This window comes from Aptenodytes forsteri, unplaced genomic scaffold, assembly GCF_000699145.1.
Source record: "Aptenodytes forsteri isolate BGI_AS27 unplaced genomic scaffold, ASM69914v1 Scaffold66, whole genome shotgun sequence".
Lineage (NCBI taxonomy): Eukaryota > Metazoa > Chordata > Aves > Sphenisciformes > Spheniscidae > Aptenodytes > Aptenodytes forsteri.
Window position 1 is genome coordinate 4,534,449 of NW_008795131.1, and position 13,068 is coordinate 4,547,516.

General features: G+C 51.2%; 1 protein-coding gene across 1 annotated transcript in view; it reads left to right on the top strand.

The window, feature by feature from the left end:
* Positions 1-5,896: 5,896 nt before the first annotated feature.
* SRSF1 (serine and arginine rich splicing factor 1) overlaps positions 5,897-13,068 on the top strand; it is an 11,441-nt gene continuing 4,269 nt past the window's right edge. Inside the window, 2 exon segments of the mRNA XM_019471783.1 lie at positions 5,897-6,033; positions 7,838-8,001. Coding sequence (XP_019327328.1) covers positions 5,897-6,033; positions 7,838-8,001 — 301 coding nt within the window.

The following is a 13,068-nucleotide window of genomic DNA, read 5'->3' on the forward strand; positions in this document are numbered from 1 at the left end:
ATCACCGCAAACCCCCTCCGGCAGGTCCTGCCTGCTGCGGCCGGCACGCAAACATCACAGCCGGGCCGGCTGCGGGTACTCTTCCTCGTCTAGTGACGTCCCAATCACCTATAATCATCCTCCCGTGGCTGATGCATCGAGCGAGGAGCCGGCAGCTCCTGATCTCGCTGCAGAGACGCGCTGCAAAGCAACCGCACAGAAAGGGGATGCGGGCGGGCGGGAGAGGGAGGCACTGCCAGCAGCTCAACCCCGCGTTCAGCTTCTGCCGGGGGCAGAGCCGTGCAGTCTGACCCCTTGCAAATAGCGTTGTTCTCCCCCCCGGCAAGTGAGAGCCTGTCCATGAGGCACCCATGGGGTGGCATGCACTGCCCGGGGGGACGGGTCCGCACGCGGCCGGGCACCCCAGTGACCTGCCACCCCAGCACCCGCATCGGCCCCGGGGCAGGATCTGGCCAGCGGCTCCTCCCGGGTGCTCACACCCCAATACCAAAGCCTGGCACCTGCCTTGGGCGAGGGGGAGCCGGACCTGGCCCTTGCTCATCGCTGCAGTCCCCAGCCACCAGCTTTCCTGCTGCTGGAGCCAGGTCCCCCAGCAGCCGCAGCCCCCCCAAGGCTGCCCAACGAGTTATTTTTTACCAGGAGTCAATTGTTTTGGCAAGTGTTTTGCAAACTGCATTACGGAGGGTTTGCTATCAGTCCTGGGCTGCTTTGATCAATCTTGTTTGCGAAGCAGTTTTCCGCGCCCTGGTTAATGTACATTATTATCTCCCTGAATCCCTGCTATAGAACCTGAATAAATCCCGTGGAAAAACAAAATGCCCTATAAAAGGAAATGCTCTCTAAAACTCCAGCGGGGAGCTGCCACCACTGATGCTGAGGGTTTGATCACCGTAAGCAGTCCATTAACACCAATATCAGCCCCCAAGTCCCCCAGTTTACTGTTCACAAATTTGGGACGATAAAGTGTTTTCACTCATCCTCTTCACTGCACAGATCCAGTCTGGGCGCACTTCTGTCTCCCAGGGGTTACACTCACATCCCCCAGGGAACGGGAACCAGGTTCTCCCTGTGCCTGGTGCTCTGAGCACCTCGTCCCCACGCCTGATCTGCAAAGGCTTTCAATCCAGAGGGAGACTGGAGTGCACGAATACCAGACCTGGGACTGTCCCCCAGGTTCCCCAGCCAGGAAAGGGGTCACTACCCATTATTGCTGCCAGGAGCAGCAGGGTAGGAGGCGCAGGGGGTCGAGGTGTTCCTGCCCAGGGGGAAATGCTCCTTCATTGGAAGAACCACCCAGGACTGGGTCAAACACTTCCCACCAGCGTCACGCACCGGGGCTCTGAAACCCCCAAACACGGCCTCCGGCCATGCAACGTCCTGCCTGCCTGTCCCCAAAACCAGCACGGCCCTTGCGTGGCTCCAGCGTGCGCAGAGCTATTGCTCCTCATCTTCCTGGGGTCTGTCCCAGAGCAGAGGCAGCTGCAGCGTGGCACCACGTCAGGGCAGCCTGGGCTTATCTCCAAGGCAAACAGGCTTAAAAATGTGACAAGCTATAGACGGCTTTTTGTCTAAACATTGCTTTCCACGAGGTAGTGCGTTCCTTGCCATCCCGCAAGCGTGATAGAAAAATAATACTAAACGACTTGTGAGCCTTATTAATATGTATTCAGGTCATCTGCTCTCTGCAAGTTTTTGCAAGTGACTTGCGGTGTGCAGTTCATGCAGGATCCATAAATAAAAAACATCTCTCTGGAATCTCGGCGGGGTCGTATTAGCACGGGAACATAACAACTGCCTTTGTGCATGCAGAGGGATGAGGGGGTGACGCAGCCCAGCCGGGCTGAGCCGTCCAGCCCACTGCTTGCATCTCACAGCACCCCAGCCCAGGCTCCCAGACCAGCTGGATGCACTGAGAGCTGGGAACTCCCTTTAATCTGATCTCTCCCGAAGTGAAGGGCGGGTTTAAAGACAACATAAGCACCAAAGGAAAAGTCACGTCAAACCACGTGCTGTGTGACCGTGCCTTGCAGTTTCGCTCCCACAGCAGGCTTTGCAGGGGTCCCAGTCTGACCGCGAGGCAGAGGGGTTTCAGGACACAGACTCGGTGTGCTTGCAGGGCCAGGTCAAGGATGAGTGTTAATTTGACCTCTTCCCTTGATTTTCTTCATTTTTTCTTTTCTGGCCTCCCGCTCATTATAGCATTTGGGCTGGGTGCTCCAGCACAAGCCCTAAACCCAACGTGGTTTATCTGCAAGGGGCCCTGTCTGCACATCAAAGGCTTTCTAAATTTTTAAGGGGCTGTTGTGATCATCTACTCCACCCTCCTGTGAGCCACAGCACTCAACCGGGTTGTTTTTTTCGTGGTCGAGCAGAGCACAGCGCTGCCCTCAGACGAGCTCAGGGGTGCCAAGGCACGCCAGGTTGCTTTGGGCTGGCTGCAGGGTGGGGTTTTCCTCCTGCACCGTTGCAGCACATCCACAGCAGCCATGTCTCCGTGCCGCCCTCTGCATTACCTCCGCTCTGCCACGCTCCTTCCTTCCCTGCTGCGGGTCAGCCACGGGCTGCAGTCCCAGGGGAGTCCCCGCTCCAGGAACACACTGGGTGCTCACAGGTGACCCAACGGGGAAATCACGTGTAAATCACTCGGTGCTCATGCGTGAAGTAATTGAGCTGTCATGCACGCACTAATTGGGCATTAATGTGCAAAATAACTGGGCGCTCATGCGTGAGCTACTTGGGTGCTCATGCATGCACTAATTGGGGGCTCATGTGCACAGTAATTAGGCATTCATGCATGCACTAACTGGGCATTCATGCGTGGACTAATCCTGCACTTGTGCGTGAACTAATTGTGAATCTGTGTGCAGGTTCACTGCGCGCTCATGCAAGATCTTTTTGGTTGCTCATGCGTGCACTGGTTGGGCACTCACGCACCTCCCGGGCCCTCATGCATGAACTAATTGTGTGCCGATGCACGTACTAATTGGGTGCTCATGCATGAACTCGTTGGGTGCTCAAATGTAAATTAACTGGGCACTTGTGCATTCACTGATTAGACACTTATGCAGGAGTTAGTTAGTTAATTAGGCACTCATGCATGACCCGACCGGGTGGTCATGCGGAGACAAGCAGAGCCCAGCGGAGTGGCAGCCCCGCACAGGGCAGGGAAACCTGCCAGCACCAAGCATGGGACGGCGCAGCACCAAAAATACCCACTGGTTCCCCCGGCACGCGTGAGCTGGTGGTTTTGTCTCCCCAGCAGCCTTGCTGCTGCACACGAGCTGATCTCACACCTTCCCCCAAGCTCCCTGGGGCGTAGGAAGGAGCTGCTGCCGTACAGACAACTTAAACTCTGTTCTGGCACAGCATAAATATGAGAAGCTCCAAAAGCAGGAGACAAGGTCTCCACTGTGTAAAATGATTTAGGTCAGTCTCACTTCTGTAATGATTTATTTAAGCTCTAGCAGTTCCTGGCCTGTGAGGGAAAAAATGAGGGAAAAAAAATAGAATCCCCCGTATTTACACTATTTTTCTGTAGTGTTTATGTTGTGGAAGCTACAGCATCATCTGCCAGCGCTGTTTTAATCCAGGCCTGCAGACATTTCCACTACACACTCACATTTCTTGGGATTGTTCTTCAAGGTGGAGCAACTTGCTAAGCACAAAATCTCAGCCTGCAAAAGCTTTTGAGTCGCTGTTTGTTTCTCACTGAAAAGCAGGTCCTGTCCCTCGATCACTACCGAGGCTTTACCAGAAATGATCCTGCATCCCTGCAATCGAGAAAATGGACGTTGCAAGCGGACTTAGAAGCAAAGCAGCCAGAAACAACCCACTGTGGGTGCAACTCTGCAAACCCACGCCAGCACCAGCCCAGCACAGCAGGACCAGAAATGAGGGGCTCCCAGGACGGGCACTGGAGGCGATGCCTAGCTAGGTAGCTAGGTATATAAATGTATACGTATATATGTATATATACCAGGCAGGTATTCACGGGCTCGCTGTGACACAGGTGCCTGGGCCAGCAGCCCAGCGGGCTGGCATCAATGAAAGCACCGGCCAAACCCCCCTTCCCTGCCCTCCTCGCCAGCCCAGTCAGTCGTCTGTTAATGCTCTCACTGGACACAATGGAAGGAGCTGCAACAGTTGATCCGATCAATAAATATACATTTTATACATCCCTTAAGTCTGTAATATCTCTCTGTATATAAGAGGCCACAAGGGATTTTGTTTTAATTAGAGGAATGCTTAAGGCTTGCTCTGCCTACCATTTAATCTGCCTTAGAAATGTAGCGGGGGAAAGGTTGTCCTCACACAGAGCTCTGCTCACAGCCCAGCTTCTCACCAGCAGCAGCAACCCGAAGGCTCGGTGACAGCACGAGGGCAGGACCAGGGAGACAGAGCGGAGCACAGCCCGTATCCACCTCCCTCTGGCACCTCCAGCACGAGCCAGGAAAATAAGCAATGCTAAACCGGAGTGGCTCTGATCCCACCACCCTTTGGACTCGGTTCATCTCCTGCCACAAGCCTGACGGTACGGAAAGTGGCTGTGCCTTCTCTAGGCACAAGGGACTTACTTATAAACAGTTGGCTGAAACCCTGCTTGCATCTCCAGCGTGAGTGCCAGGCTGTTGGGATGCAGGGAATAATCCCATTTTCCTGCCAGTGATGGGGCTCTTCCTCCTGACAGCGATGCCCTGCGTAAGAAGGGTCGAGTATCCGAACACCGCCCGCTGCAACAGATCCACTTTCGGGAGATAGCCTTAAACAGCCACAGCACCTACCCAAAAAGCACGGAGCTCCACTGCTGGCTGCGTGTTGTGCAGAGGCAGGAAGAAAACTCAGCTTTTAGTATTTTACTGCATATGAAATCTCATGGTGTCCTCCCAGCACACAACCCAAGCCCCAAGGAAGCCCCTCACAGCGGGACACCCCCCTGAGCAGCCTGGGGATCGCTGCGCTGGGGGTTTCCTCTCAGTTCCTCTCCTGCACGCAGCGAAACACGCCTGGACTTGATTTATTGGGGTTTAACTCACGCCTGGGGCTGCGAGCACCACATCCATCCCCTGCCCAGCACCCCCAGTCTGAGGGGTGCTAGTTATTCATGGCGATACGGGGAGGAGGTGTCAGGAACGCATTTCATGGCAGGGAAAGAGTAGAGGTTTCTAGCGAACAAAATACACACTGCCAAAGTTTGCAAAGGTGGTGGTTTTTTTAAGGGATTGTAACAGCTGCCTAGGTCCCACGTCGAGGACATATCCGTGGGAGGAAAGCAAACCTCTGCACAGACGGCATGCGTCCTCGGAAACAGCCCTTGGTGGCCTCAGGCGGCTCTGCCTCCGTGCTGGGCTCCACGCGAGCCCATGTGTCAGCCACCATCAAACACATCTGTCTTTGCCGTGGAGCACCAAGAAGCCAGCGGGTTTCTCCGGGCTCCCGTGCCGCTGCCAGAGCTGCACCCAAACCCGTGCCCTTGGTGTAAACCACCAACGCGGGTGTCTGGAAGGTGCATTTCGAGTTCAGCCCCAGTCCATCACAGCGCTCAGCTCGTGTTTAACTCCAAACAGGCAAGCAATCGGTTAGGGAGCAAAGCTGCCCTCTGCCCGGGAGGATGAGGAGGAGTAAAAAGGGGAATAATAAACAAAAAAAAGCCCTAGAAGAAAAAAAAAAATACTCACTGACGTCTTTGATGCTCTCAGAGCAAACAAAAGTATATGGAGGCACTGCTTTATGTTCGCCCCTAGGACCGGCAGCACACATTTATTGTTTTCTTCCTCTGCTGTTAACAGCAAAAAAGCCTCGCAGGGGACGGCCCTGGGCAGAGCGAGCTGCGGCCACACGGGCCATAATGGAAATCTGACGGACCTTGAAGCAGCGTGTGTGCGTGCACAGCCCGGCGATGCATCGCCGCCGCTTCAAACAGAAAGCAGATTCCAGCTGCAGCCCCGTGCGCAGGGAGCGAGGGGAGGTGGTGCCGGGAGACCACGGCCCGGGCCTCGTGCGTGGGATCACGTCGGTGGAGAACACCCGTCCTAGGTGGTGGCAGCCCCGGGGGCCAGCAAAGCCCCCCTGGAGGCAACGCTGACGCGTGCTGGGCTTGAAACTGGCCTGCCACAACGAGGAGAAATGAGGGCTGGCGCAGGAGGGAGCTCAGCACGGCGCGTCTCACCGATTTGCTCTGGAAAGGCTTCGCCCCGTTGTGTCCCACCTCCCCACCGGCTTCTTTCTCCGTTCACAGCAGCGCTGCAGAGGATAAACTCAGCAAATCCAGTTCCCACCGCAAAACACCCACCGTGTCTCTTTAAACTCAGTGCTGCACGTCTAAGGAAAAACTCTGTTACGGAAGGGCAAATGAAGGAAGCAATAAAGTCCTCAGCATTATCCAAAGCGTTGGGTTTACGGGTAACTGGTTCCCGTGGAGGAAAAGCGGCTTTTACTGGTGCTGCAGCTCCCCGCCCTCGCCAGCCCAGCTCTCCCACACGTCCTCATCCCATGAAGCTCGCTGCTCCTTTGATCCTTTCTTTCTCATGTGTGGTATTTCACGGAGTATAAAAATGTTAATGTGCTTCCTGGGAAACTATCAAAATAATATCCGACGTTCATGCTTGGGTGCTGCCTCGAAAATACAATGATCTTCTGCTATTCTTATTTACTGCACCCTCAAGCAACTGCACCTAAAAGGCATATTAGGAAAAAGAAAAAAATCAGGTTTCTTCTTTGTTTTTCACATTTCAGCTGGGCTGCTGCGGTAAGTCAGGTGCCGTACAAGACATGAAAACCGTCACGTTTTCGCTTTGCACTGCACAGCAGAGTGAAGGACAGCCACTGCCGGTAAAAGATATCCAGGGTGTTTTCACTCCTAATTCCTGACTACATATTTTAACTTGCTAATTGAAAAGCAGTTGATTTTGCACCTTTCACCTTCTTTAAGAATGATTTGGATATGAACTGTGAGGTTTCCTAACCGGGGAACGTCTGGATAATAAAATGCTGTGAAACAGGATTTCCAGTGGGAACAGAAACAGGCCTTTTAGCAGAACCTTTTAGCCGGGGCGCTGGGCTCGGCAAACTGCTCAGGAACTTGGCAACTGCTCCCACCCCGGGCCTTTTGTAAACATCTAGTTTATTTCTCCGCATTTGTTTTCCTTTCATTGAGCTCAGACGGTAGAAATATCTGGCTCAGTGTCACTTGTACCTTGGTCTGCGTGACTTTTTGTATCCAAGCGGTTATCGCAATCCCTCGCCTTTCTCAAATGTTTACATAAAGTTACGCATGTCAGCGAAACAGTTCCTAAAACTTTATTTGTATTTAAAAATATTCTGCTTGAAACAAATTTTAATGCAGTTCTCACTCGTTCTATTTCCTTGTATTAAAAAAATCAGCAAACCCACATTGATGCCACAGGGGCCGCATCCCATCATCTCTTTTCAGAGGGAGTGGGGACGTCGGCAGCGCCGCCAGCAGCTCTCTGATGGAAAGCTAATGGAAAACCTCCTTTTAAAAACCACTGAGGCCTAGCAAATTGGGGTTATTTTTGGAGAACAAAAAGATTCAGCTCTACCCACGCTCCTGAGGCTCGGCGGCACGGCCACCACGATGTCTAAATGCAGAGTTCTCGCTGCCTGTAGCAGGGCAGCTGACGGCTGTGCCACGGCACTGCGGTTTCCTGGTGGGGACGGTGACAGATGCCACACACCAAATAAGAAGCTATCGATACCTCTAATGGACACGTACAAAACTCTGCCTGTTTAATTAGCCCGGCAGCACGGGGCTCTTGCTGCAAGGGCTGGCTCGCTCGGCGTTACCTCCCCGGTGTTCTGTCACCGCTCACTATTTCAGTTCCCTGTATCAGGACGGCATCGTTCGCTCCGAGTCGAAGCACGAGCGGTGGAAAAGGAGGTGCCGAGCGGGATCGGCGAGGTCCCGGCACTGGTGCCGTGCCACCAGCGTGCGCTACGGCAGCAGCTCTATGGCAGATCCCGGCACAGACAGCTCAGCCGGCCGTATGCCGCACGCCTGGGGCGTGGGAAGGCGTCGAGGGAAAAGGAGGCAACTCCGGGAAATGCACAGAGAAATAAAAATAGCAAAAGAAAAAGGAGCAAAGGAGCGGTCGCAGGGGAAACCCTCGCCGGCCAGTCTCCGCCCAACCACGAGGACCTTTCTGAAATGAGCAACCGAAATGGGTACACTCCTTTTCGCTTATTTATTCCTTGGCAAGAATAAACCTTAGCAGGTTTATTTTCATTAACAGTTTACATTCATTTTCCTCCGTCCACGTCAGGCTTTGGAGCATCCCAGCAGGCAGGGAGAGAGAAGAGCAATGAAACCGGCTGCTGCAATATTCAGTGACAGCGGGAGGCAGGGAGCAACGGAGAGCGGGCAGAAGGAGCCCGCAGAGCCCTGTATGAACATAAATGTTTTCCCAGGGAAAGAAATCAATTAAAACAGGGTTAAACCACAACAGGGGCTCATTTAAACTTTTCAGTCTCCGCTAACCGCTGCCTCTTCCCCTCCCCACCCCCAGACGCGGTGCGCTGGCACGTGGGAATCAAAGGTGAAACCAGGCGCTGAAAATCAGAGTAACATAAAAACGAGACAGCAGAAATCACATCAAAACCCCTGATTTTTTTTTTTTTTTAAATAATTAACCTTTAATTACCGCTAGCAAGACAAATAACCACATGCGATTTAACTAGATTCTGCTTCCTTGCATCCCTTCAGCCAGCCCGGCAGGTTGCTGGAGACCAGCCCGGGGTGAGGAGGTGGCTCGTGGTCCTGCGGTGCCGCAGCTGCAGGAAGGGGTCCGGGCTGCGCCGGAGGGTCCCGTGAAGACCTCAGCAGTCTGCTCCGGGGACCTTACGATCACGGCTCTGCCGAGCACATCGTGCTTAACAGCTGTAATGGTGTAGCTGTTCTAATGAAGAAAAAAGAGCAATGTTTCAGAATTTCTAAAAATTAGCATTTTCACAATGCCTTCCGGGTGTGATTTGAATTCAGGTGGCATTATCCTTGGAAAATGCCAGCCCATGCAGCCTGCTCTTCTGGGTGGCTTTTCTTCTTTAAATCTCTACCTGTGTGTGCCCTTTCAGGCTGGCTTTCAGGAAAAATTCACACCGTCAAAGTGTGCTGTGTTTTTTCTTTGCATCAAGACATGCTACAGCATGTGCATATGAAATCTTTAAATCTACATATATAAAACGAGCTCTGCCACCATCCGCTTTTATGGGTGTTGTGGTTTAACCGGGCAGGCAGCTAACCACCGCACAGCCGCTTGCTCACTCCCCCCTGCAGTGGGATGGGGGAGAGATTCAGGGGGAAAAAAAGAGTAAAATTCATGGGTTGAGGTAAAGACAGTTTAATAGGACAGAAAAGGAAGGGAAAATAAAATAATAATAATAATAATGCTCATGATGATGATAAAAGAATATACAAAGCAAGTGATGCACGATGCAATTGCTCACCACCCGCCGACCGATGCCCAGCCAGTCCCCGAGCAGTGGCCCCCCCGGGCAGCTTTCCCCAGTTTATGTACTGAGCATGACGTCCCATGGTATGGAATGAAGCACTGCTCAGCAACAACTAAAACATCGGGGTGTTATCAACATTATTCTCGTACTACATCCAAAACACAGCGCTGTACCAGCTGCTAGGAAGAAAATTAACTCTGTCCCAGCTGAAACCAGGACAGTGGGAAGTATTTTCAAACTTACACACGCTTTCCTTGTCTTATCAATGTACTCAGAGTTTCTCTGAAATAAATCACAGACTGTATTTTTGCATCTTTTTTGCACATGCAAGTTAATAACTTTGACAACATTGAGGCACTATTTAAAATTGAAGGGCCCCAAAATATCAGCTTAATATTTCAAGCTCCGGAGACACTTTCTGTGCAGTTTCGTGTGTCTGTTGAAATGCCAAAAGAAACCACTCAAGCAGCATATTCAGAACGACTGTTATGGGAGGGAAACAGCAAGTTTGGGCAATTCAAAGCTTAGTTCTCCAAAAAAAACGTTACAACTTAAGACGCCATTTTAAAAATGACCCTTTTCTTCCAAACGATCTGAGCTTTGATGAACTGTTATTTTGCAACAAAGATCAGTCAAGACTAATCCCAGCTGGATCGTACCATACCGAGGAGGCTGCCTGCGATTTAGGAAAAACAGGTTCTCGCTAGCAGAGCCAGGCGAGTGCTGAAGGTGATGAAAGGCAGCAGGCAGAACTGCGACCCAACCCACCCAGCTCGGCCGTGGGCTGCGGTCCCTGCTCTGCCCCTAACCCTGCCAGCTCACCTTGGGAAAAACACGTCGCTGCCAATGCCTCTGTTTCATCATAAATAGAAACGAGCAGTGACCCCATCACAAAGCATTTCGGTACCTTTGCATAAGAAGACCCACCTGCGGCATCGGGACGGTTATTTGCGAAGAGAGCGAGAGTGCATTTCCACACCGCGGGAAGAGGTCTGGGGATGAAGGGGAGAGGAAGGCAGGCCGTGAAAATGCCAGAAAGGGCCAAACCAAAGTTGCTGTTTTTCTTTCTCTACCTGAGAAGAGCTAAAGCAGGCTGAGGAGCGGCTGCAACAGTGTTCTCCAGCGTATCTCCACCCGGGTGAGTTCAGCACGCCGAGACGCTTCCCGTACTGGGTTACACGGTTAATGCTTGGCGTTAGTCATCAATCTTCTCCGTTTGGAAGCCCTGTTCTTCATTTCTCTCATTTTGAGAATGAAAGCTTGTCATTTTACAGTAGTTGGCCTTCTCTTTTAGCAGGATTATTTGCCATTTCCTTCCCAGCAATTTATTTTCTACATAATTAATGTTTAATGATTCTCCACATATACATTTTGCCAGAAAGCCAAAAGCGACTCTGACAAAGCAAGTAAATGTTCTGCAGCTTATCCAACTGTTTTAAGCGCTCCGCTGATAACACAGAGCTAAAAAAGGTAATGAAGAAGAAAACATTCAGTATTTCTATAAAGAGACACTTCATTAAGGTAATTAAGGCAATCATTTAAAGCAGTTACGAGGATTATTAACACACGACAAATTATGCAATAGGGTTTTCGCAAACCAGGCGGACTTACCATTATTTTATGACGCCTTTAAGAATAACCTTCAGCAGCTTAATACGCTTTTGAAAATAAAGACTCATTTCTTGGCAAAGGATGGAGCCTTCTCTACACCTGGGAAGAGCCTATTTGGGGTCTTTGAGATTTGTTTTTTTGTGGGGAGGGGAGTTGTTCTTTTTTTTTTTTTAATACACAACAAGTATTTCTACTGAGCTGGCAAATAACCGAATTGGCTCGTTGAATTGTGCTGGTTCAAAAACATGTATTTACCTAAAAGCACCCCCTGAAGTCACGTAGATCAAGGCTGGAACCACAGGGGCACCGCAGTCCCCGTCTCACCAGTTCGTATTCCGCTACGAACGGGATTGTGAAACCGTAACGCTCTTTTAGAGATGTAGAAAATCCCTGGATAGTCGGTAGTTTATACTTTGCAAACCACCACTCCTGAAGATGCTTTCTCACAACACCTTTCAGTGATTTAACAGGAGTCTTTATTTAAACCACTAGCAATCCAACATGGGTATTACCAATGTTAAAAATCACTAGAGCAGAGCACATTACTGTACTTTAACCTACACGAGAGAAAAATGAAAGGCATTTATAACAGTCAAACGTTATGACATTATACTGAAAATATTTTTCTAACTGTAAGTCACCAGGATTGCTGTTTTCTGGAGGAATATGCATTTTTAATTAACACATGAAAAATGAAGTATGCATGACAGACTCTACTGAAGAGGCATGACACATTTTTCAAAAATCCCTTAATTAACTTAGGAGCCTAAAGGGTTTTTCTACACACTCAGATACTACTTTAGCCCCATCACGGTGGTTACAGTGACTCAACCTTTCCGGCACCACGTGGACTCGCTTGTGCCTATACAGAAGACACCAAGGGATAAATAAATGAGAGACATCCAGATTGCGAAGTACAACTATTTCAAACATTTTTAGAAGTATCCCTCCCGCATCTGTTACAGCTTGTGGATCATACAAACAATTCTTGCTTCAAAAGCCATCTGCGACCTGCAGCCCGCGCAGCGAGAGCAGAGGAACGAGCCGTGTTGGGTCCGGGCGAGGCGGGACGCACCAGGGAAGAGGTGCTGCGCTCCAAGGGCTTGGGGCACGCTGAAGCCGTTTGTCTAAAGCTCCGTTTACTGCCTTAACACATCTTTTAGGGCTTTGTGACAAACTAAGAGTAATACAATGGTGTTTTAAAGTGACTTTATTTAAATTATAATCTCATAAACGTAACACAGCTGTACATTATTTCCTTGCTTCTTCCCCAGGAAATCCTTTCCTGCCCTCTTTTGTATGCATTTCTCACGTAACTCTACATTAAACCTCTGAAGACGCACTGTATAGCACGTGCTGCTGCAGGGGCACACAGCCCTCAGGAGACAACGTTTTCATAAACATGTCCACTTGAGATGCGAGTTTGCCTCTATCTCAAACGTTCCCCCACTTTTATCAGCTTACGTGGACACAAAACAAAGCCAAGTACATTCTTAAGGTTTGTATTGTCCAAAGTCATCGTGCTCAGCCTGCGAAGTACATTTCAGTGTCCTTCCAGAGCAGACCGCGACATTAGTCCGATGTAAAAGCCCCCGAGAACCACGATACAGCGTTTAGAAACGGGAGAGCACAGTGTTAGGGGAAAAAAAACCCGCAAAACCCAACAGCCCTAGAACTTAACTGTAATGCTCTGCTGAAGGGGATACGCAAGCAGAACGCTCGCAGGGCCGAGCAGTGGACCCAAGCCTGGATTCAGTTCCCTGTGCCCTCAGGGCAGCCATTTTACCTCAGCGTGGCCGAGCCGGTCCCAGCTCGCCTCCGTCCTACCCTCGGCCCTCCCCGCCCGCCTGTGGAGCGGGCAGAGCCCTTTTCCCCACGCCCCCCTGGCACGCCACAAGTGACAGAGCCGCGACTGCGGCCCGGGTGCGGGTGCGGCCGCAGCCCTTCCCGCGGGGGGGAGGGGGCCCCGGGGCCCGCCAGGCCCCGCCGCGC